General features: G+C 38.2%; 1 protein-coding gene across 2 annotated transcripts in view; it reads right to left on the bottom strand.

The window, feature by feature from the left end:
- Positions 1-2,619: 2,619 nt before the first annotated feature.
- The window catches only part of slc44a5a (solute carrier family 44 member 5a), a 150,230-nt gene continuing 128,018 nt past the window's right edge, over positions 2,620-24,831 (bottom strand). Inside the window, exons 14-22 of one of the 2 annotated variants that reach the window (XM_049478871.1) lie at positions 24,348-24,435; positions 22,941-23,203; positions 19,315-19,409; positions 18,803-18,906; positions 18,185-18,258; positions 14,217-14,287; positions 12,794-12,882; positions 11,660-11,744; positions 2,620-3,218 (exon numbers count right to left, since the gene is read on the bottom strand). In XM_049478871.1, coding sequence (XP_049334828.1) covers positions 3,061-3,218; positions 11,660-11,744; positions 12,794-12,882; positions 14,217-14,287; positions 18,185-18,258; positions 18,803-18,906; positions 19,315-19,409; positions 22,941-23,203; positions 24,348-24,435 — 1,027 coding nt within the window. In that variant the 3' untranslated portion in view covers positions 2,620-3,060. Of the gene's footprint in view, positions 3,219-7,698; positions 10,096-11,659; positions 11,745-12,793; positions 12,883-14,216; positions 14,288-18,184; positions 18,259-18,802; positions 18,907-19,314; positions 19,410-22,940; positions 23,204-24,347; positions 24,436-24,831 lie in introns of those variants that run through there. The other variant, XM_049478872.1, reaches the window with a different exon arrangement.

Here is a 24,831-nt window from a genome sequence, read left to right as displayed (position 1 = left end):
AGACTGCAACTGGGTTTTTGGTAGGGAGATAAAAAATGTCCCTAGTCTGATTTTCTGACCAAATTCGATGCTTAATTTAGGCTGTTCTCACAATCTTTTTAATGTGACTCTTATCTGACCTCTGTCTGAATGCGACAGAGCAATGCTTCACCTTAAGTTTCACTTTTAATACCACAAATTATAAATACCTGAAATGAATGAGTTCTGACTGCAGCTGAGTTTTTGGTAGGGAGTAAAGTGGCCCAAATTTGATTTTCTGGCCAAATCTGATACTTAATTTAGGCTGTTCATGCAATCTTTAATGTGACCCATATCTGACCTCTGCCTGAATGTGACAGAGCAGTGCTTCACGTTAAGTTTCACTTTTAATCCAACGAGTTATGAATGAGTTCAGTCTGAAACTGAGTTTTTGGTAGGAAGTAAAAACTGCCCAAATTAGATTTTCTGACCAAATCTTACTCAGTTTAAGCTGTGCTCACTCTTTTTAATGTGACCCATATCTGACCTCTGTCTGAATGTAACGGAGCAGTGCTTCACATTAAGTTTCACTTTAATTCTAAAGAGTTATGAATGAGTTCAGACTGCAGCTCAGATTTTCAATGAGAATTCAACCACATGTTATTTAGCCAGGGGCAGGTTTTTATTTTTTTATGTTCCTTTGATGATGCAGCTCTGACCTGTAGCCAGATTTGGCCTACTTATTATAAAAAAAAAACTCATGGCTGCATTAAGAGCCTTCTATTGTAATGTAAGAAATGCATAAGTCCAGATATTTGAGCTGTTCTCTTATATTGCTGCCACTGAAACACTTACTCACCACTGTTGTCCATTTTACTGTATACTCTCAGTATACCTACTTTCTACCTACTGTCAGATGAATTTATTTATTTTTATTTAACATGGGCAACATATTGTAAAGTATAGTAGCGAATTGTTGGAAATTGCAATTTTTTTAAGTTGTATTAGGTTTGATCTGGTATATAAAAGCCAGTATTCGTGCTAAACTGCTGCAGAAAGCTGAGCATAAACCGCGTAGCCTGAGGTTGGAGATGCTGGTGCCAAGTTCGGGATCATGTTTGGTCTTGTAGCTCTGGTTTAGTGGGCCGTGTTGATGCTCTGTTAACAGCCTGTGTTATAAAATATATATTTAAGGTATCTGTAGGTGCCAATTCCGGGGTGAGTGATGCCAGGACTGATGAGGACTGGCGTCAGGAATGACTTTAAAACAGATTAGTCACAGGAGATACTGAGTGTATTATTGCAATTATACCACAGTTCTATTTTTGCTGTTTTTTGAAAGATTCTGAGTTAAAGAGTTTGAGAAAATATGATCTGTTTGGTTATAAAAACTCCACAAGTTAAAATAGTTCCATTGCTGCTCTGTTTGTAGCTGCACTGTTTGGTTTGTAAGCGCTGCATCGTTGCTAGGTTACTTGTATGTGGCGGAGGAATACATGGAGCGCTTCGGTTAGTTACAGTGCATTACCGGCTGATAGTGGCACTCGTAGAACGCCTCTCAGCCAATCACATTGCAGGGATGGAACTAACTGTTACACGTTACAATCTATATTATGACAAGAACTACTCAATTCAAAGTAAAGAAAAGAAAATAGTATCTATAAGTGCTGCAAATTCACTGCAAAGACCATCAAAAACATTATAATGATGGAACTGGCACTCATCAGATCAGAACTTAGCCCCAGGAAAGGAAGAGCGAGAGTTTCCTCTGTTGTACAGGATACGTATATCAAAGTTACTAACCTCAGAAACCACTTAGTTAACAGCTCCCTAGATAAGCGCACCTAAATACTTAACCCTAAACCATATATACTTTTTTATTATTTATAGCTAAAATGTGTTCCTTTTAAGGTAATAAAACATACCAGTCCTGCTTATATTTATACATCATTTTATAAACCTTTCTAACCTTTAAAATTCACTTTTATTGTGGTAATTTCTGCCTCTGCAGCGCCTTCACAGGTTTAATTGTGCTATAGGTGTGGATGATGTTTCCCTGTACTTTGGTTTGCAGACACAATATCAATATCAATATGCAAATCAGTCAGTCAGTCAATCAATCAATAATAATACAGCCCCCCTCGCTGATGTCTAACTATTTGCGTCTCACCACTATCAGAGGCACACTGCTGATGGTGCAGCTCAGCCAATCAGCTCTCTCTTCTGCTCAGTCTCTAAACCCATACATCACCCACACATACCCCTTTCATACTAGCCCTCTAATTTTTGTGCATTTTTCTGATTAGAACTGAGGGTGGAGTCAGGTAAAAACAGGGGTAATTTTCTCTTTTATGAGGGTTTTTATCCTCTATGATTTTATTCCTGTCCAGAACTATCATGTACGTGTTTTTTTTCTCAGACGTCCTCTGAGAAAATTACAGGCTGAATTTTCTCCTGAGCTCCGTGGTCCTCCGGTAATTTTAGTCCCGTCCGGTCGCTCATCTGAGTTTCATCTCCTCGCGTTTAATAAAATATTATATTATATTATATTATTTGTCCACTGCCGTGCACCTTAATTACTCAAGTCAAGTCAAATAGTTTTATTATCAATACTGCATATGTACAGGAAATACAGATGATTGAAATTACATTAGTCTCCTTTCAAAAAGTTACAGCAAGTACAGAAAATAGATATATAATATAAAAGAATGTGAGACAGTATATGTACAATACAACAAGGACACAAATAGACATAGGCGAGACAGAAGACAATAGTACAATAGTTATGGGGGGGTGATTAAGATGGAGTGACAGTACAAGTATAAACAAAATTACACTTTGGACGCGCGTTTCCATGGAGATCCATGTTAAAAACACAACAGCGAGTGGAAATGGAGGAGCTACTGAACTCTAAGTCACGTGACGAGAATGCCTAAAAAATGCAGGAGTTTTAGCACTGAGTAGAAGTGTGAAATATTTTTTATAGAAGTCATTAAATTAGAAAGTGTGTTTAAACCTCTGACAGTAATTTTTTCGGTAGGTTGAACAGATGTTTGATTGCTGGAAGCTTCTTTGGCAGGTATTAAGTAGCGTTAGCGCCCTCTAGTGTTGCTGTCCTGATGTTGCAGGTTGGGTTAATGTGGTCCTGGGTTTGCTGGGTTTATTCTTTCCTCTCCTCCGTTTTCTCAGGACTCTCCTCAGTGAGCTCCAGGTGTAAAATGGTCGAGATGCTGAGCCGTCGTTCTTCTCCAGATCCAGAGCTACACAAACCAAAAACGAGCTGATTTAGGGCCTGTTTAACAAGCTTTACATCCCATAATAATTACACAGGTTGAAGATGTTCAGCAGAAAATAATATGTGGTGCATTATTAAAGCAGGAAAGTGTAGTATATTGATATTTACACCGTTTCTTACCTGAAAAATCTATTTGTTTTCCCAAAAAGGCACATTAAAGGCACAGTAAGTAGTTTTTCATGCCTTTCTTTTATATAATAACCCATAGGATCTGCAGCATGTCTGTTGAAAATGATATATTGCACCTTTAAAGTAGTGTTTTTTCCAAATTCAGCACTAAATCTACATTAGTATATAATGCTGATTATGGTAATAATATGGTAGACACTAAAAAATATTGGTAAATTAATTAAATCATTTTATATAGTGTTCACCCACTAATATGAAATGCTCTAAAAATTCTGTATTCATAGCAAAATGATGTAAAATAAAAAAAGGGCTAAGCTTTATATAGACAGGTGCATTTAAAACATAATAAAATATGATTGGAAAAGTTGCTTTATTTTAGTAATTCAGTGTGTAACAACAGGTGAAACTTATATATTATATACAGTGAGTCCAAGAAGTATTTGATCCCTTGCTGATTTTCTTTGTTTGCCCACTAATAAAGACACTATCCTTCTGCACTTTTAATGGTAGATATATTCTAACATGGAGAGACAGAATATCAAGACAAAAATCCAGAATATAATTTTAAAGAATATATTTTAATTAATTTGTATTTCAATGAGGAAAATAAGTATTTGATCCCTCTTGCCAAACACACTCAATACTTAGTGGCAAAGCCTTTGTTTGCAAGCACAGCGGTGAGACGTTTGTTGTAGTTAACCACAAGTTTAGCACACACACCAGGGGGAATTTTGGCCCACTCTTCTTTGCAGATCCTCTCTAAATCATGAAGGTTGGTGGGCTGTCGCTTGGCAACTCTGACCTTCAGCTCCCTCCATAGATTTTCGATCGGATTGAGGTCTGGCGACTGGCTGGGCCACTCCATGACCTTAATGTGATTTTTCTTGAGCCAATCCTTTGTTGCCTTTGCTGTATGTTTAGGGTCGTTATCATGTTGGAAGACCCAACCACGGCCCATTTTCAGATCCCTGGCAGAGGGGAGGAGGTTGTCCCTCAGGATTGTGCGGTACATGGCTCCATCCATCTTCCCAGTGATGCGGTGAAGTAGCCCTGTACCCTTGGCAGAGAAACACCCCCAAAACATTATGCTTCCACCTCCATGCTTGACGGTGGGCACAGTGTTCTTGGGGTCATAGGCAGCATTTTTCTTCCTCCACACATGGCGGGTGGAGTTGAGGCCAAAAAGTTCAATTTTGGTCTCGTCTGACCACAAAACCTTCTCCCAATAACTTGGTTCATCTTTCAAATGATCATTGGCATACTTGAGGCGCGCCTCCACATGTGCTCTCTTCAGCAGGGGTACCTTTCGGGCACTGCAGGATGTGAATCCATTGTTGCGCAAAGTGTTGCCAATTGTTTCCTTGCAAACTGTGGTCCCAGCTGCCTTCAGGTCATTTGTTAACTCCTGCCGAGTGGTTGCAGGACGATTTCTGACCGTTCTCAGCATCATTGCCACCCCACGAGGCGAAATCTTCTTTGGAGCACCGGGCCGAGGTCTGTTGATTGTCATGTTATACTCTTTAAACTTTCTGATAATTGCACCAATAGTTGTTACTTTCACATCCAACACCTTACTAATCTTTTTGTAGCCCATTCCAGCTTTGTGAAGGTCAACAATTCTGACTCTGAGGTCCTGTGACAGCTCTTTGGTTTTACCCATGTTGGAGACTTGAAATCTGTGTGATCTGTCTGATTCTGTGGACAGGTGTTTTTCACACAAGTGATTAGTGAGAACAGGTGGCTTCAGGTCAGGTAACAAGTTGATTGGGAGTGTCTAACTGGTCTGTAAAAGCCAGAACTGCTAATGAATACTAAGGGATCAAATACTTATTTCACTCCATGAAATACAAATCAATTAATATATATTCCTTAGATTTATTTTCTGGATTTTCTTTTTAATATTCTGTCTCTCCATGTAAGAATACATCTACCATTAAAAGTATAGAATGATCATGTCTTTATTAGTGGGCCAACGAAGAAAATCAGCAAGGGATCAAATACTTCTTGGACTCACTGTAGATGTATTAAAACACACAGAGTGATCTATTTTAAGAGATTATTTATTTGATTGTCCATGATTATGAAGATTACAGCCAATAAAAACCCAAAAATCAGTCACTCATAAAATTAGAATATTATATAAGACCAACTGGTACTTTAGCAGTGTGGGCAGTGTGAAGCCAAATCCTGCTGGAAAATGAAATCCAAATCTACATAAAAGTTGTCAGCATAGGATTTCATTTTCCAGCAGGATTTGGCACACTGCCCAAATTCTAATTTTCTGAGATACTGATTTCTGGGTTTTCATTGGCTGTAAGCCATAATGAACATTTTTTTTCAACTAAATTACTGAAATAAAGTAACTTTTCAATGATATTAGTCAAAGACGTTGCAGCATTTTGGCATTCATTTAACTTTTAATTGGTTAAAATTTAATTCAAATTAAAATTTTCATCTGTTGCAATGGGATAACTTTTGGTGTTGTATTATTTAAAAAAATATGTAAAAATTAGTAATGAGAAATAACTGGATTCGGGCGTTATTTTAAATTTTTTATTTGATTAAAAAAAACAAATTTTCTTCTTTTTTTTTTTTTTTTACAAAAAGGTACAAATACATGAAATACCCCCAAAATCCCTCAAACCATACAAAAAAAGGATTCATAAACAGGAGCACTTAAACCCGATACACCTCCCTGTACAAATGAACCAAAATGGCTTTGACATCCTTGTAGAAGAAATGAATTCCTAACATTTTTCCTAAATTTTCCAAAGTATTTTCTTTTCCTGGTCGAGTTCCATCGAAATTCCTAGTTGGAAAAAAACAAAATATGCATACAGAACACGCTTTTTACTTTCTGATGCAGAGGAAAAGTGGAAAAAGTGAGACTTTATGGAGTAATTTGGATAAATCTGGTGGTCTAATGAAATTTCTAGTACTAGAAAATGGTTATTAATGTTGGAATTGATGCGATATTTAACATAAATAGGATGAAATCTAATTGTAAAGCCCTTTAGATAAGCAGTAAACAGACATACATTACTCTACATCCCTTTAAAGGAATACTCCAGTGGCTTTTACACCTGGCTATACTATATCTGCTGTGACTGTAGAATTAAACCAAGACTATATCTGCTGTGACTGTAGAACTAAACCAAGACTATATCTGCTGTGACTGTAGAATTAAACCAAGACTATATCTGCTGTGACTGTAGAACTAAACCAAGACTATATCTGCTGTGACTGTAGAATTAAACCAAGACTATATCTGCTGTGACTGTAGAACTAAACCAAGACTATATCTGCTGTGACTGTAGAACTAAACCAAGACTATATCTGCTGTGACTGTAGAACTAAACCAAGACTATATCTGCTGTGACTGTAGAACTAAACCAAGACTATATCTGCTGTGACTGTAGAACTAAACCGAGACTATATCTGCTGTGACTGTAGAACTAAACCGAGACTATATCTGCTGTGACTGTAGAACTAAACCAAGACTATATCTGCTGTGACTGTAGAACTAAACCAAGACTATATCTGCTGTGACTGTAGAACTAAACCAAGACTATATCTGCTGTGACTGTAGAACTAAACCAAGACTATATCTGCTGTGACTGTAGAACTAAACCAAGACTATATCTGCTGTGACTGTAGAACTAAACCAAGACTATATCTGCTGTGACTGTAGAACTAAACCAAGACTATATCTGCTGTGACTGTAGAACTAACCGAAACCAAATGGATGGGGCAAAAAAAAATTGATCTACTTTGTAGAAAACCACCAGAGTATTCCTCTAAACCATAAATCACATACAGTACCCTTAATTATACAGAACATACTGTATTATTATTAATAAATAAAACCCATTTATACAGTATGTCACTTATTTACATTTGATGCTCACGCCACCATGTTTAAAATGTACCTTGATTTATGCTGCATTCCATTTAAACTTTAGTATCGGACTGGGATCGGTAACAATGCTAACCCAGGCCAATGCTATGCTAATTTGAGACCATTTAAAAACGATGAGTTTCTTTGATTTTACCAAATTAAAAACCTCTGGAATATAATCAAGAGGAAGATGGATGATCACAAACCATCAAACCACCAAACTGAACTGCTTGAATTTTTTCACCAGGAGTAAAGCAGCATAAAGTTATCCAAAAGCAGTGTGTAAGACTGGTGGAGGAGAACATGATGCCAAGATGCATGAAAAAAACTGTGATTAAAAAACAGGGTTATTCCACCAAATATTGATTATTTCTGAACTCTTAAAACTTTATGAATATGAACTTGTTTTCTTTGCATTATTTGAGGTCTGAAAGCTCTGCATCTTTTTTGTTATTTCAGCCATTTCTCTTCAATTTTCTGTAAATAAATGCTCTAAATGACGATATTTTTATTTGGAATTTGGGAGAAATGTTGTCTGTAGTTTATAGAATAAAACAATAATGTTCATTTTACTCAAACATAAACCTATAAATAGCACAATCAGAGAAACTGATTCAGAAACTGAAGTGCTCTCTTCCTTTTTTTCCAGAAAAGATGATCCAAAATCTTGATTTAAATGCTGTTTTTCCTCAGGTATGATGTAATACCCAGATCTATCATTCAGCTTGTGAGTAAATGGAACGCAGCATAGTACCTTCGTTCAAGGTAAGGCCAGAACTGTAAGATCACTAGTTGTAAAAACAATATAAAAACAGGTGTATAGATTATCTGACACATTTTTTTAGATCTTTTCTGCCTTTTAAACTGTTTAAACAACAATTCCAGCAATTCTATTTCCTCTAATTATTAAAAGTCCCTTTGGTCTCGCTTGGAAGACTTTTGCACAATTAATGCATTTCTATCTGTACTGATCTGCTGTTCTACAAATTAAGCTAAATTAAACCAAAATGTAATTTTTTCAGTAATAATTAAAAAAGTAACTGTAAACGTTCTGCTGAATATTTGTCCATATTTGTCTTTTTTTTTGGTCATACTATATAAGGATATGACCTCAATATTACTTTATATTATGTTTTTTGTACATTTTTTGTAAGGAAAGCCAATTAATGAGAATTAGCTCATAATCCACTGTGTGAAATCAGTGGTTTTACTTGTTACAGGTTGTACTTTAATTCCAGTATCTCAATATCCTCAATAATAATTATGATAAGCTGCACACTGACACTAACATGCCAAAAGTCATGGGACAGCCGTTTAAATGGTCCACTGTTGATGCCTCAACTAACGTTCAACACTGCCATTCAAAATCACACAATGTGAGCTAATCTGTGCTTAAATCTGTCTGTCTCTGTTTATCTTTCTGTCTGTCTGTCTATGTCTGTGTCCACATGTCTGTCTGTCTATCTATCTATCTATCTATCTATCTATCTATCTGCCAATCTCTGTCTTTCTGTGTTTCTGTCTATCTTTGTCTGTCTATGTCTCCATCTGTCTGTCTATCTATCTGTCTTTCTGTCTGTGTCGCTGATGTCTGTCTGTCTCTCTATCTATCTAAATGTGTCCACATGTCTATGTTTGTCTGTCTGTGTCTGCATGTCTATGTCTCTGTCTGTCTGTCTGTCGGTCGTTCTATCGATGTCTCTCTCTGTCTATCTATGTCTGTCTGTCCGTCTGTCTATCTATGTCTCTGTCTGTCTATCTATGTCTCCGTCTGCCTGTGTTTATGTCTCTCTCTGTCTGTCTCTGTCTATCTGTCTATGTATGTCTCTTTCTGTCTATGCCTGTCTATCTTTGTCTCCATCTGTCTATCTGTCTGTCTATCTATGTCTTTGTCTGTCTGTCTATCTTTCTGTCTTACTATCTATGTCTTTGCCTGTCTATCTATCTGTCCATCCATTTAAGTCCATCTCTATCTATCTGTCTGTCTGTCCGTCCATTGATGTGATCTTTACCTTCTGTAGGACATGGCAAAAGTCATGGGACCCAATATAATTTCCTGTCCTGTGACCTGTCCTGTAGGAAATGGCATGTCAGTGTGAACACACAGCTACTGACACTGATACATATTACAGTATTACAGTATAAAACATGAGTACTGTTTACCCAACAAAACTGAAAAAAACTCAAAACAACAAATTCCACTGGAATTTCTGTCCAATCACGTCGTCCCAATTCCCTCAGACTGTCCAGCGGTGACTTCGCTGCTCCACGTGTGTTTGTATAAGGCAGCAGTCAGCAGCAAAAAAGAGAGAGAGAGGCTGAGAGAGGCTGAACCATAGAAAAGTGGCGCAAAGTCCTGCCTCGGCTTTGGCCTGTAGGGGGCGCTAGAGTGCAGGAAGTACTGGGCGGGGGCAGGAAGTGGGTTAAGGGGAGGTGTTACTACAGTGCATAGCACCTTCAGTCTTCTGTCTCCTGGAAGCAGAATCACAGTTTGAGTTTTAGTGCATTAAGAGTCACGTTACAGTACGACGAGTCGGGCGGCAGAAGTTCGTACGTGTTTTACGTGTTTAACGTTCGTACGTACGAAGAGCCGCGAGATGAAGGTTAAAGCATGCTCAGTATCAGGGATGAGTAAAGCTATTCCCTCAGGTTGAGTTCTTAGAGTTCTATAGAGTTATTAAAAGTGTTAAACTGAAGTCCGACGACTACACTCTGCCCCTTCTGGGGCTCTGCTCGACTCCCAGAATGCCGTGCAGACCCGGGGACATGAGGAACGGTCTGGCCGGAGTGCCGTCGTTTCGCTCCAGGTCTTCGCCTGGATCCAGCAGAGCAGAAGAAGAAGAGAGATGTAGAGAAGAGAAGAGAGAAAGAGAGAGGAAGCAGAGTGATGTTAGTGCTCAAAGAACGAAGCATAGAGGTCAAAAGAAAACTGTTTGCCAGAAATGAGACTTTCCATAGAACAGCTGTTTTTATAGGGTTCCATGATTTACGCAACACTGTAAAATTCACAAATAAACACGGAATAATACACAGAATTAGAGTTCTAACCTTCAAAACCAGCATAGTGCCACCCATCTGTTATTAAATACCAGCAATTTACTCAGCTCAGAACACAGTTAGCATTTCCAGTTAGCTGACAACATTGCTAGTTAGCTGCCATTTTGGTTTTCATAATAAAGGCCCCAGGGCAGATAGTATAAATTAAAAGATGTTATAAATTAAAAGATTACATATATTATAGCTACCTCTGATGTTCTACTGGAGGTAAACTCGAACAAAAGTGGACCAAAATTGACTTTTAAACCCTTTCACTGATGGAAGCTATTAATCCGTGTTAACATAATTACTGAACAGTATATCTGATTTTGATATGGTTTATATAACGTAGAGACAGTCATCCTGCATCAGTAAAATGTGAACTAATGAGCACTCTACCACCTTGGCATCTCGTGGCGAAGGTGTGATGTTGAAGCGCAAAATAGGCTAGACTACCGGTAGCCACCCCTCTGTGGCAAAATCTGCACACTGCATTATTTAACTGTAACACTAGAGCATTAATAAGCAGCAGGTTATTAATGTAAAAAACTGATTGTAATCACAGCAGCCCTGTAACAGATCATGAGCGGAAAATGCTCCTTTCTCTCTGAGCTTAAAACTGGTAGCCCAAGTATTTAATCCTTTTTTCCCTTTTAATATTAAGCCTTTACTCTCGTAATATTACGACTTTACTCATATCTTTTCCTGGTAGACTACTGTATTTTCTGTATTTACTGTATGGTTCGCTGTACAGACCATTATTTTTGTACATATCCTATTTAAATTTAAGTGCGGCTTTTAGTCAGGCGCGCTCAATAGTTTATACATTATGGTATGCAAAACATTAGTAATTAGTAATTTGGACATTAGTAAAAAGTAAACCTAAAAATCTGAAATGTACATAACCCGTAAGATGAAATCACAAAAAAAAATATATATATATATATATATTATATATATATATATATATATATATATATATATATATATATAAAGTTCAGCCACTACTTATGTGTGGGAAGGAAATAATAATAATAATAATTAAGTCACTGGGACAACTTATTAAAGTATGAGAGTAAGATAATTAAGTTGTAGGGACTACTTACATGGCCAGGATTTATTATCTTGTTCCCACACTTTAATAAGCCGTGGCCATGACTTATTTATCTCATTCCCATGCCTTTAAAAGTCGTGGCCACACATTAGGACCTTGTTACCATGCCTTAATAATTCATCTCCATGACTTTTTAAATTATCTCATTCCCATGCCTTAGTAAGGTGTGCCCATGCTGGATGAAGTAATCCATTTCAGGTGCTATTAATAATAGTGAGCAGGTACTTACAGAAGCACAGGAACAGGGTGTCCACACACATTGCATAGACGCTGAAGAATCCGTGTGCAATTAAATAGGACCCGAATATGACCGTCTGTCCAAGAGACAAACAACAACCATCACAATTACAATACCTCAAATAACTTAAATACCTCAAATACCTCAAATACAGTCATATGAAAAAGTTTGGGCACCCCTATTAATCTTAATCAATTTTAGTTGTAAATATTTGGGTGTTTGCAGCAGCCATTTCAGTTTGATATATCTAATAACTGATGGACACAGTAATATTTCAGGATTGAAATGAGGTTTATTGTACTAACAGAAAATGTGCAATATGCATTAAACCAACATTTGACCGGTGCAAAAGTATGGGCACCCTTATCATTTTATTGATTTGAATACTCCTAACTACTTTTTACTGACTTACTGAAGCACAAAATTGGTTTGGTAACCTCATTGAGCTTTGATCTTCATAGCCAGGTGTATCCAATCATGAGAAAAGGTATTTAAGGTGGCCAATTGCAAGTTGTTCTCCTATTTGAATCTCCTCTGAAGAGTGGCGTCATGGGCTCATCAAAACAACTCTCAAATGATCTAAAAACAAAGATTGTTCAACATAGTTGTTCAGGGGAAGATACAAAAAGTCGTCTCAGAGATTTAACCTGTCAGTTTCCACTGTGAGGAACATAGTAAGGAAATGGGGGACAGTTCTTGTTAAGCCCAGAAGTGGCAGAACAAGAAAAATATCAGAAAGGCAGAGAAGAAGAATGGTGAGAACAGTCAAGGTCAATCCACAGACCACCTCCAAAGAGCTGCAGCATCATCTTGCTGCAGATGGTGTCACTGTGCATCGCTCAACAATACAGCGCACTTTACACAAGGAGAAGCTGTATGGGAGAGTGATGCAAAAGAAGCCATTTCTGCAAGCACGCCACAAACAGAGTCACCTGAGGTATGCAAAAGCACAAGCACACCTCAGGCGACTAAATAAAACTGATGAAAAAAACTAGATAAAACTGAAATGGCTATTTAGAACTAAAAATTAAGTTTATTATTAAGATTAATGGGGTGCCCCAACTTTTTCATATGACTGTACCTCAAATACATCCAATCAGAGCATTAAAACACATCTTTCCTCACCAGCAGAGGCACCCAGTAGTTATTCAGCACTGGAACTTCTTCCTGAATGATGGGGATCTTGTGTGTGAAGAGAAAGAAGGCAACAACACCTGCAAAACAACCGATTACTCAATTACAGTCTATAAACCACCCAGTATTACAGAGTATTACTATACTGCCTCCTGCTGAAGCAATCATTGATATAGTAGTGCATCTAAAAAAAATAAGAATATCATTACAAATTTACTAAGTTATTTCAGTAATTCAGTTTTTAAAAATGTAAAACTCATATATTATAAAGATGTATTAAACACAGAGTGATCAATTTTAAGATCTATTTTAAGATCTATTAATAAGACCAATTGGTACTTTTGTTAAGCAGTGTGGGCAGTGTGCCAAGTCCTGCTGGAAAATGAAATCCACATCTCCATATGATGATCAGTGATGGTTTGTAGAGTCATGTCTGTCATCTGCTGGTGTTGATCCACTGTGTTTTATTATCAAGTCTAAAGTCAGTGCAGTTTTGTTTTCCCACAAAATCTTACAGCACTTCATATCTTACAGCTTCCCTCTGCTACTGACAACTTTTATAGAGATGCAGATTTCATTTTCCAGCAGGACTTGGCTTCACAATGCCCACACTGACAAAATTACCAATTGGTCTTATATAATATTCAAATTTTCTGAGAAATAAATGCTTAAAACACATCTATATAATATGAGTTACATGAATGCAATCAAAACCTCACAGCAATCCTCCAAACATTACAGTTTACACTCGACATAGCTACAGTACCAGTCAAAATACACATTTGGGCACACCTAAAAGTTAAAAAGTAGGACCTCTTGTTTAGATAGAGACAGCTTTGTACATCTCTGCTGGATTTTCTCAGTCAGCTTTATGAGGTAGAGTCACCTGGAATTCAGGCTTTCAGTTAACAGCTGTGCTGAACTCATCAAGAGTTAATTACTTGAATTTCTTGTCTCTTAATAAAGTGTTTGAGAGCATCAGTTAAAGTAAAGTAGTGAAGAGGTAGAGTTACAGGTATACAGTGAATAGTGAATATTTGAGTAATGTTCAAAAACGTTATAAGGATGGAACTGGCACTCATCAGGACCAGGACTTTAGTATTCATTGAAAGTATTCATTCATTATTTTTATACTTGTTGTATTTTCTCTCATGTCATTGTTAGAAATAAAGAATGGGGGCAACAGTGAATGAGCCAGTGTCCCAATATATTTATATATATTTATCTATACAGTGAATATAAGTCCAAATTCTCATTTTTCTAGTCTCATTTTATTAAATTCCATCTTTTTATATATGATTACTTGTCCTGGTCAGGGTCATGATGGGTCAAAATGCTCACCAAAGCACTCAGTACTCAGGCATTAACATTACTACATAAACATACCAAAATACTATAAATACTAAATACTTACCCACACTTCCTGCTACTAAGAGTTTCCCTAAGAAGAGCAGGAAGTCTGTAACTTTATCCAACACCGCCACCCTGTGGGGAAAAAGAGGAGCTGTGAATCAGGCTGCAGACATTTATTCTGATACAGACCTGGGCATTGTTTTGTAAATTATAAGGGAATAGTAAATCTGTCGCGCCGTCCACACCAAAAACCAGTGTGCGCGTCTAAGCGGTGTATTACGGTAGCAGAGACTGAAAATGGAACAGAAACTAGTTTTACAGCTAAATAAACATAATTTATCCAGATCTGTAGACCAGTGTAATATTTTAGAAATATTTGTCCTATAAAATAAGCAAATCAAATGGTTATTAAATGATAACTGCTGAACATTGTGTAACATTGTTCATTGTATTCAATATGTATGTTTCCAGTAATAATACTGAAAAATAAGACAAGAGTTTTGGAGTCCTATAAAACAGGAAAATCAAAGGGTTATTATAATATCACACCACTAAATTCTTCAAGATCTCTTTCTCATGTAATCAAGATATACATTTCCAGTGATATTACTGTATCATTTTAAAGTAATGGGATGCCAAACTAAGAAAAAAAAACTATATACTATATACTATATTCAGTTGTTCATAAAACAAGCTAGATTTCTCTCACTAAATACAAAAATAGAACTAATATAGAACAAACATACATTTACATTTACGGTATTTAGCAGACGCCCTTATCCAGAGCGACTTACAACAGTGCTTCAAAGTTACTTAAGTTATCCAAAGCTAGTTTGTAGACTAGGATCAAGAGATACATAGAACTTAATCATGTTAAGAACCCTGGGAACCTTTTTTTTTATTTTTTTTTTTTTTTTATTAGTTTAGGAACTCTTTGAAAAGATGTGTCTTCAGTCGACGTTTGAAGGCCGTGAGTGACTCTGCTGTTCTGACATCCAGTGGAAGTTCATTCCACCACCTTGGTGCTCCAGCACAGAGTAGAGTCTGGATGTCTGTTTTCTGTGTGTTTTGAGTGATGGAGGTTCGAGCCGAGCCGTACTGGAAGCTCTAAGAGCTCTTGGTGCAGATCTGGCTTTGACCATCGCCATCAGGTATGAAGGTGCTGGTCCGTTTTTTGCCTTGTAGGCCAGCGTCAGGGTTTTGAATCGGATGCGGGCGGCAACAGGAAGCCAGTGGAGGGAACGCAGCAAAGGAGTCACATGACTGAACTTCGGAAGATTGAAGACGAGTCGTGCTGCCGCTGATTCTGAATTAACTGTAGTGGTTTGGTGGCTCTCAGTGGAAGACCAGCCAGTAGAGAGTTGCAGTAGTCAAGTCTTGAGATGACAAGAGAGAGACTGCACAAGCACCTGAGTGGCTCCCTGAGACAGAAACGGTCGAATTCTTCGGATGTTGTACAGGAGAAATCTGCAGCACCGAGTCAGATTTGCAATATGGCTCGAGAACGATAACTGGTCATCCATTACTACACCAAGGCTTCTTGCTTCTGCCGATGGAGTGACCAGTGAGTTCTCGAAGGAGATGGAGAGATTGTTGTGAAGGCTCGTAGTTCCTGGGATGATTTATACAAATGCATTTATTGTGAGTTACATTTTATTCAGTGCATTGCTGTAATTTACTGTTCTTTATTAAGTTAAAGGGATGCTGGTCTTTGATAAATGTGCTGTTTTATGTCAGTTTGAGTTGCTTTAGTCAAAATAATGCACAGTATTTACAGTTTCTAAACTGAACCATCACATGTTTATTACATAATTATATAATCCACTACATTTTATTGTATCATTGTAATGTTTTATTTACTGTTTTTTATATAAAAAGGTTATTATAAATGCTGCATATATATATATATATATATATATATATATTCGGCAGAACCGAGTTAAATATATTAGTCTGGCCCTCTAAAACTGTTCCAATTTCCTATGTGGCCCCTAGGGAAAATTAATTCCCCACCCCTGTTGTGATATTTACCAGCAAAGAGACAGAAAACTAAGGCCCCATGCACACATAATGTGATATTTTATAAAAATATAAAGGTTGTAGTGTGCGTTTTGGCCAACAATTTTTGACCAAGAACCTGCGCTGACATCAACATGCATGTGAATGTTTACGGCTGAATCTCAAAAACCTCTTTACTCCCTACTCCAGCCAAAACGGGCACATGTCACCCCGCTGCTCATTGAGCTCCATTGGCTACCAGTTGATGCTCGCATCAAATTCAAAACTCTTACAATCGCCTACAAGGTGATGACAGTACAGCTCCTTCCTACCTGCACTCGCTCCTGAAGACTTACTCTACCTCCCGCCCGCTGCGCTCCTCCAATGAACGTCGCCTCGCTTTACCAAACAAACATTCACACAAAGCAATCCAGACTGTTCTCATACAGAGTTCCCCAATGGTGGAACAAACTACCTTCCACTACCAGATCAGGAGAATCTCTCACTATCTTTAATAAACTCCTGAAGACAGAGCTCTTCAAAGAGCTCTTACTCTCCTAACACCTCTAACTAACTACCTTCTACTACCAGATCAGGAGAATCTCTCGCTATCTTTAATAAACTCCTGAAGACAGAGCTCTTCAAAGAGCACTTACTCTCCTAACACCTCTAACTAACTACCTTCTACTACCAGATCAGGAGAATCTCTCACTATCTTTAATAAACTCCTGAAGACAGAGCTCTTCAAAGAGCACTTCCTCTCCCAACACCTCTAACAAACTAACTAATTCTAACCTCATTTCCTTCTTCCCCTCCTTCACTCCTCTATCCTATTATTCCCCTTTGACCTCCTTTTATCCCTATCCAAAGATGTTTTACCTTTAAACTTATTTTACATTGTACTTCACTATTGTAAGTCGCTTTGGACAAAAGCGTCTGCCAAATGTAATGTAATGTAATGTAATGTAATGGTAAAAAAAAGGACTTTCACTGAAAGGTACTTTTTTGTACCTCAATATAAGGTACAGCCCCAGCGACAAGCTTTATACCCTTTTCAGTACAAATCTGTACTTACTTTTCTTAGTGTGTAGTGAACTAAAAAAGCCAATACACCAAGGCATTTACACACATAGAGCAACAGATTTCAGATTTACACATTAGAATGAATGTAAATACTGTTCTATACCAGATTTACAGAGTTTTCTGTATCACTGTGGATGGAAATATCTTTAAAGGTCACCTTCCGTCGTTTTTTCTTTCATTTTAAAATGTCTAGTTGTGGTCTCTAGTATGAATGAATGACATGTGAGCCGTTTTTGTAAAAAAAAAAGTGCTCAGGTGTCTCTGTTTAGCTCTTTTTTAATGGACTGTTTTAGGGGTGTGTCCAAAATGACCGGATTCCAGCTTTGCTTATGAATATTCATACATGCAAACAGCATGCAAATATCTCTCCTCTGATTGGCTAGGAGCACTGCGACGCCCCTCCACCGCTCTGCCGCTCACTGCCTCCCACCTCCTAACTGATGAGCGGTGATGTTGCGTCGCTTCAGCTCCGCCTCTGGGAGTTTCTCGAGCCAAGGTGGGCTGGTCTGTGAGTTTCTGCCTACGTAGGCAGAAAGATAATTCAAAATTCACCCGTTTTTCGGAGGGGGGGAGGGGGGATTTCTTTGCTTAGCTCCTGCAGACAATGGGGGCTGCAAAACAGTTTAATGTGCAGGTGTACACATTCAACTCGGAGAGACCTACTGTATTCCACAAAAAACAAGAAAAATCGGATTTTCGCGGAAGGTGAGCTTTAAAAACAGGCGATTGCTGATGTCATACCTTGAAAATTTGTCTTAAACTGATACTTGATTGTGCATTTACATTCTTTTTTTTCCTCTCTTTGCTTTACATGTATACCATGCACCATGAGGGTGTGTACCCAAAAATGTTCTAAACCTGACTATATGTGCAAATAAAATATAAATTGCAAAAAAAAAAAAAGAGGGGGGTCTGTATACATATGGGCGTGGCCTAAAACACCCTTACCTCACCACGTTCCTCATTAATAAAAAGAACGCCTCCCGCGCCGACGTGCAGAAATTTTTCCCATATATCGCAATCTGTAAAAAAACAAATCCATGATAAAGCAATATATTAGCACATGCTAACATGCTAAGTCTTAGCATTAGTATTATATGTTTGCTTGAAGTAACACCTTTATTTATTAATTAAATAATATAACTTTGCATTAGGCTAATGTAGCAGGTAACCATTAGTGATGGTTTGGGGAGTCATATCATCTGCTGGTTTATGATGAGGAGATGCGGATTTCATTTTCCAACAGGACTTGGTACACTGCCCAAGACACTGATTTTTGGGTTTTTATTGGCTGTAAACCATAATAATCAACAATAAAAGTTCAAAAATAAACTCTGTGTTTAATACATCTATATAATATATATAATATATGAGTTTCATATTTTTTAAAACTGATTTACTGAAACAAAATAACTTTTCAATGATATTCTATTTTTTTTTTTAGATGCACCTGTATACTAATCAAACTTAGTGCATCACAGCACAGTGTGTTGTCCCAATACTTTTGCCCATATAGTGAAGCTTCCATTACATAGAGCTACTCCCACATTAGCCACGCCCACTCACCATGATGTAGGCGTTTCTGTTCATGAAGCGAATGAAACGCTCCAAACACCAGAAGCAGCATTTCAGACAGCAGAGCAGGAATCGAGCTACAGCGTTGTGAGCACCTGTGGGTGGAGGGATATTGGAATATAAAAAACAAAGAATGATCTTTTTACTTGATGCAGTTCCTAAGAAAAATTATGTCCACATATGAGGACTTCAGTTTTATATAAGTAAAAAACACAAACATTTACTGTATTTACTGATCATTTGTTCATTTATTCATTTACATTTCTGAACAAAATCGAAGCTGTAACGCGTCAAACTCTTCTACCACCACTAGGTGGCAGCATAATGTCCTCATAAGAGGACACCAGGTGCTTGTAGAGCAAAATTTAGTTCTAGTGTGGTCTAGACAACCCAAAATGTGATGTCCACACATGTGGACGCCAGGTGCTAGGAGGATACAACTCCCATTATTCATGTTTCCTTGTCATGAGCACGATGGTTGGTCGGTCAGTGATAAGCCTCACCTTTAAGTTTATGGTCCAGGTATTCAAGGACAATCCGGATGAGCTGCACAAAAGCTAAGATCAGAGAGCCAAAGGCGAGAGACCCTGTGTGATACCTACAAAAACAAAAAACGCACATACATTTAGCTTCATTAGTAACACCCAGCCAACCACATAAAGGTACCACAGCAACCACCTGGGAGCAACTATTACATTTATAGCATTTACAGTATCTGACGCTCTTATCCAGAGCGACTTTCTATTATTATTTCTATTACAGAGTTGGGCTAATGTGGTGTTGAAACACAGGTAGTGGTGTTATCCACTGCACCACACTAACCAAACTAGCAACCACCTATCAACACAATTATAATAATAGCCACCAATGTAACACTAGCACTGGCATCTACCCTGCAAAACCCATAGCAACCACTTGGTATACAACAGCAACCAGCATTATTGCAATTAGTAAAATAATGGGTGGGGCTAAAGAGCTTAATTGACTCAAGCTTGCTACAATAATAAGATAGTAGTAACTTCAGAGCTGTTAGATCTGCAAAGGGGGATCGACTACACACTAATAACTACAGGTTTAGAATGGGATGTAAAAAAAAAAAAACTCCTGTAGGTGTCCCATTTATTTTGGCCATACATCGTAGCTACAAAGGGGGACCGACTCCACACTGAAGACTATGGGTTTAATACGGGACAACATAACTCTCCTGTAGGTGTAATGTGTAGGTGTCCCAATACTTTTGTCCATATTCTGTAGCTACAAAAGGGGGACCGACTACACACTGATGACTATGGGTTTAGAATGGGATGTTATAAAAGCTCCTGTAGGTGTAATGTGTAGGCAGGTGTCCCAATACTTTTGTCCATATCCTCTAGCTGCAAAAGGGGGATCGACTACACACTGATGACTATGGGTTTTGAATGGGATGTTATAAAAGCTCCTGTAGGTGTAATGTGTAGGTGTCCCGTACTTTTGTCCATATTCTGTAGCTGCAAAAGGGGGACCGACTGCACACTGATGACTATGGGTTTAAAATGGGACGACATAACTCTCCTGTAGGTGTAATGTGTAGGTGTCCCGATACTTTTGTCCATATCCTGTAGCTGCAAAAGGGGGATCGACTACACACTGATGACTATGGGTTTTGAATGGGATGTTATAAAAGATCCTGTAGGTGTAATGAGTAGGTAGGTGTCCCGATACTTTTGTCCATATCCTGTAGCTGCAAAAGGGGGACCGACTGCACACTGATGACTAGGTTTAATACAGGACAACATAACTCTCCTGTAGGTGTAATGTGTAGGTGTCTCGATACTTTTGTCCATACATCGTAGCTACAAAGGGGGACCGACTCCACACTGATGACTATGGGTTTAATACAGGACGACATAACTCTCCTGTAGGTGTAATGTGTAGGTGTCCCGATACTTTTGTCCATATCCTGTAGCTGCAAAAGGGGGATCGACTACACACTGATGACTATGGGTTTTGAATGGGATGTTATAAAAGATCCTGTAGGTGTAATGAGTAGGTAGGTGTCCCGATACTTTTGTCCATATCCTGTAGCTGCAAAAGGGGGACCGACTGCACACTGATGACTAGGTTTAATACAGGACAACATAACTCTCCTGTAGGTGTAATGTGTAGGTGTCCCAATACTTTTGTCCATATTCTGTAGCTACAAAAGGGGGACCGACTACACACTGATGACTATGGGTTTAGAATGCAATGTTATAAAAGATCCTGTAGGTGTAATGAGTAGGTAGGTGTCCCAATACTTTTGTCCATATATCGTAGCTGTAAAGGGGGACTGACTACACATTAATGACTATGAGTTTATAATGGGATGTTGTAAAAGCTCCTATAAATGGAATGTGTAGGTAGGTGTTTCTTTATTATGCCTACATTAATGTTCCTGAGATTTTGGGAGAACATAACAACCCAAATAAATGTAAAATAGCAACGAATGCAGAAAAATTCAGGCACGTTGGGAAAATGATTTTTTTAACTGAGTTCAGAGAGCAGTGTGTTTAATATGTTTAATATGTCAGAAATCAGTTGCTGTAATGAAGGAGTATAATAATATTAATAATAATATCAATTTAAAAAATCTTATTATTATTATTAGAAGTAGTATATATTTCATTATTTGTTTCATTACAGAGCCTGTGGCCCATGACCTCACATATATTTCTCCTTCTGGCCCCCAACCAGAAAAGTTTGGACACCCCTGCATTAATAACTGTGGGTCTAAAATGCGATGTAGGTGTCCGAATACTTTTGTCCATACATTGTAGCTGCAAAGGGGGACTGACTACACATTAATGATTGAGTTTAGAATAGGATTTTACAAAAGTTTCTGTAGGTATAATGTGTAGGGTGGTGTCCCAATACTTTTGTCCATATTATGTGACAGGAAAGGGGGAACGACTACACATTAAAGCTGATGTCTGTAAGTTTTGTGATTTAGGGGACTTAGTGCCCTCTCTGGTGAGAATGAGTATTTGCACCGAACATGCGGAGGAATCATTTTAAACTGGGTGGGTGTGATGCGGTCTCCTTTCAGAGCAGATGAATCCGACTCCAGGTTATGTTCAGTCAGAGAAAGAGAGAGAGAGAGAGAGAGCGCTCAGTCAGAAACTTCACTCCTTCGTTTCTTTGGTTTCACTATGAGTAAATGAGCTACTGAGCTCTGAGTTTCCTCTTCTGAAGTCCCCAATGCTCTAAAAGTCGCTCGCGTTCAGTAAAACTGAGCCGGATCCTCTTTAAGAGGCTGTACGTGTGATGTAAGTACGTAAAGACGCGTGATGTGACCAGAAGAAGAATTCCTGGGAACAGTAACCCGACACCCCAGTTTTTAGAATGAATATATTAGCAGGCTTAGCAGGGTTGGAGGTTTCAGCACACTGCTACCATTAAAAAAGACAATATTTTATCCCTTCTACACTGTTTAAAAGTTTAAAAACAAAATAATACAGACTGACACTTTAATGACTATGGGTCTGGAACGAATGTCTTAAATGATGTAATATGCAGGTAGGTGTCCCATATACAGAGCGGATGAATCCGACTCCAGGTTATGTTCAGTCAGAGAGAGAGAGCGCGTGGCTCAATCAGAAACTTCGCTTCATCATTTCTTTGGTTTTACTATGAGTGAATGAGCAATTGAGCTCTGAGTTTCCCCTTCTGAAGTCTCCATTGCTCCACCAGCTGCTCGCGTTCAGTAAAACTGAGCCGGATCCTCTTTTAGAGGCTGTACGTGTGACGTAAGTACGTAAAGACGCATGACGTGACCAGAAGAACTCCTGAAAAGTGAAAAGTGACCCGGCACCCCAGTTTTTAGAATATTGGGCTTAACACTGGTACCATTAAAAAACACACTATTTTATCCCTTCTCCTCTCTTTAAAAGTTTAAAAACAAAATAATACAGACTGACACTTTAATGACTTTGGGTCTGGAACGGATGTCTTAAATGATGTAACATGTAGGTAGGTGTCTCAATACTTTTGTCTATATAGTGTAGCTAAAAAGAGGGATCGACTACACACTGATGACTACAGGTTTAGAATGGGAAACCATACAATCTCCCAGTACATTAAGGTTAATGCAGGGTTAGAGTTGGTTCTGTACCGTAACGCCCGAGCGAAAGACGAGAATACGGGACAGGGCGGGATGTCCCCCGGTTTCCTTTTGGCCCAGTAATAAGAGGCGAAGGCCCCGGCGATGGTGCACTGCTCCAGAGCGATGGTGAAGTTCACCAGCCAGAGGAAGATCAGCAGGTTACTGAGCTGCAGGATGAAGATGTAGCGGTGATACACGCTCTCACCGCCGTAAAACGCAAACAGACACTGAGCTCCGGGACACTGCTTCGTTATATTCGTCACGTTGAAGGTCTGCCAGGGATAAGAACACACAAACATATACATAAACACATATATATTTAACATACTAAAAAGAAAACAAGTCCAAAGTTTATAAAACACTGTTTTCAACACCTTCAAAAAAGACTGCTACAAAGACGTCTGGCTGACCCACATGGAAACAGCAGCTTTAGCCTTAAGCTCAGTTTCAGCAATGAAGAGAGGCTACATCTCAAAAAATTTGATTATCATTGAAAAGTTACTTTATTTCAGTAATTCAATTGAAAAAAAAAAGGTCAAACTAAATATTATACAGATGTATTACACACAGAGTGATCTATTTTAAGTGTTTATTGTTGATGATTTTGGCTTACAGACAGTTAAAAAACCTAAAAATCAGTGTCTCAGAAAATTTGAATACCATATAAGACCAATCGGTACTTTTGGCAGTGTGGGCAGTGTGAAGCCAAGTCCTGCTGGAAAATGAAATCCACATCTTTAGACTTGATAATAAAACACAGTGGATCAACACCAGCAGATGACATGTCTCTCCAAACCATCGCTGATTGGTGGAAACTTCACATTAGACCTATGCACCAGATAAAATATAAAATTTACTGATGATCAGTGATGGTTTGGTGAGACATGTCATCTGCTGGTGTTGATCCACTGTGTTTTATCATCAAGTCCAAAGGTGTGGATTTCATTTTCCAGCAGGACTTGGCACACTGCCAAAAGCACCAATTGGTCTTATATAATATCCTCCTGAGACCCAGCTTTAGCTGGCGATTAGAAACAGCATTTTATCTGAGGAGCTCCTGCTGCTGTTCCTTACTGTATCAATGTTTCTGCAAAAAAAAAAAACATCCTCAGTATGTCCTCAAATGGGGACATATATTTTTATTTATTTTTATTTTAATATTTTAAATATGAGTGTAATGCTCAAAGGGTCAAGGTTTTAAATGATTATAAAGAGTATCATGATGCAGAGAAGCAGTAACGTCCCCATATAACGCAGGGTCTCAAGAGGATATTCTAAAATAGATCACTCTGTTTACAGTGTGTAATACATCTATATAATAATTTACGAGTTTAACATTTTCAACTGAATTACTGAAATAAAGTGACTTTTTAATGATATTCAAATTTTTTTGAGATGCACCTGTACATGACTCACCTCTGGGCTGCAGGTGAGGTTGGTGTGTTTGCAGTTGGGCTGCGCCGACATCACTTTGTAGACGGCTTCACCAGAAGACGCCAGAAATCTGAGTTCAGTCTGAGTTAAGGAGGAAAGATAGCAATACAATAGTACAAAAGTAATGGGACTTCTGCTTACTCAATGTTTCTCCTGAAATCAAAGGAGTTTATCCTGCTTTTATTGGAGTAACTGTTTCTCTACTGTCCAGAGAAGACTTTCTACTATGAATGAAGTTCAACTTATATAGCGCCTTTTTAGAAACCCAAGGACGCTTTACAATTTACACATATTATACACAAGCATTCATACTCAGTACTCATTTACACACCAGTGAGAAGCAACAGCCAATAGCACACAGCGTACTCTCAACCGGAAACAACTGCCCAGTCCATATCTGGGCACACAGTCTTAAATACATTTACACACACTTACACATACACACCAGATCTATTTAGAGTATTCA

This window comes from Astyanax mexicanus, chromosome 4 (assembly GCF_023375975.1).
Source record: "Astyanax mexicanus isolate ESR-SI-001 chromosome 4, AstMex3_surface, whole genome shotgun sequence".
Taxonomy (NCBI): Eukaryota; Metazoa; Chordata; class Actinopteri; order Characiformes; family Acestrorhamphidae; genus Astyanax; species Astyanax mexicanus.
Note: the sequence above shows the minus strand (reverse complement) of the source record. Positions and strands in the feature narration are given on the sequence as shown.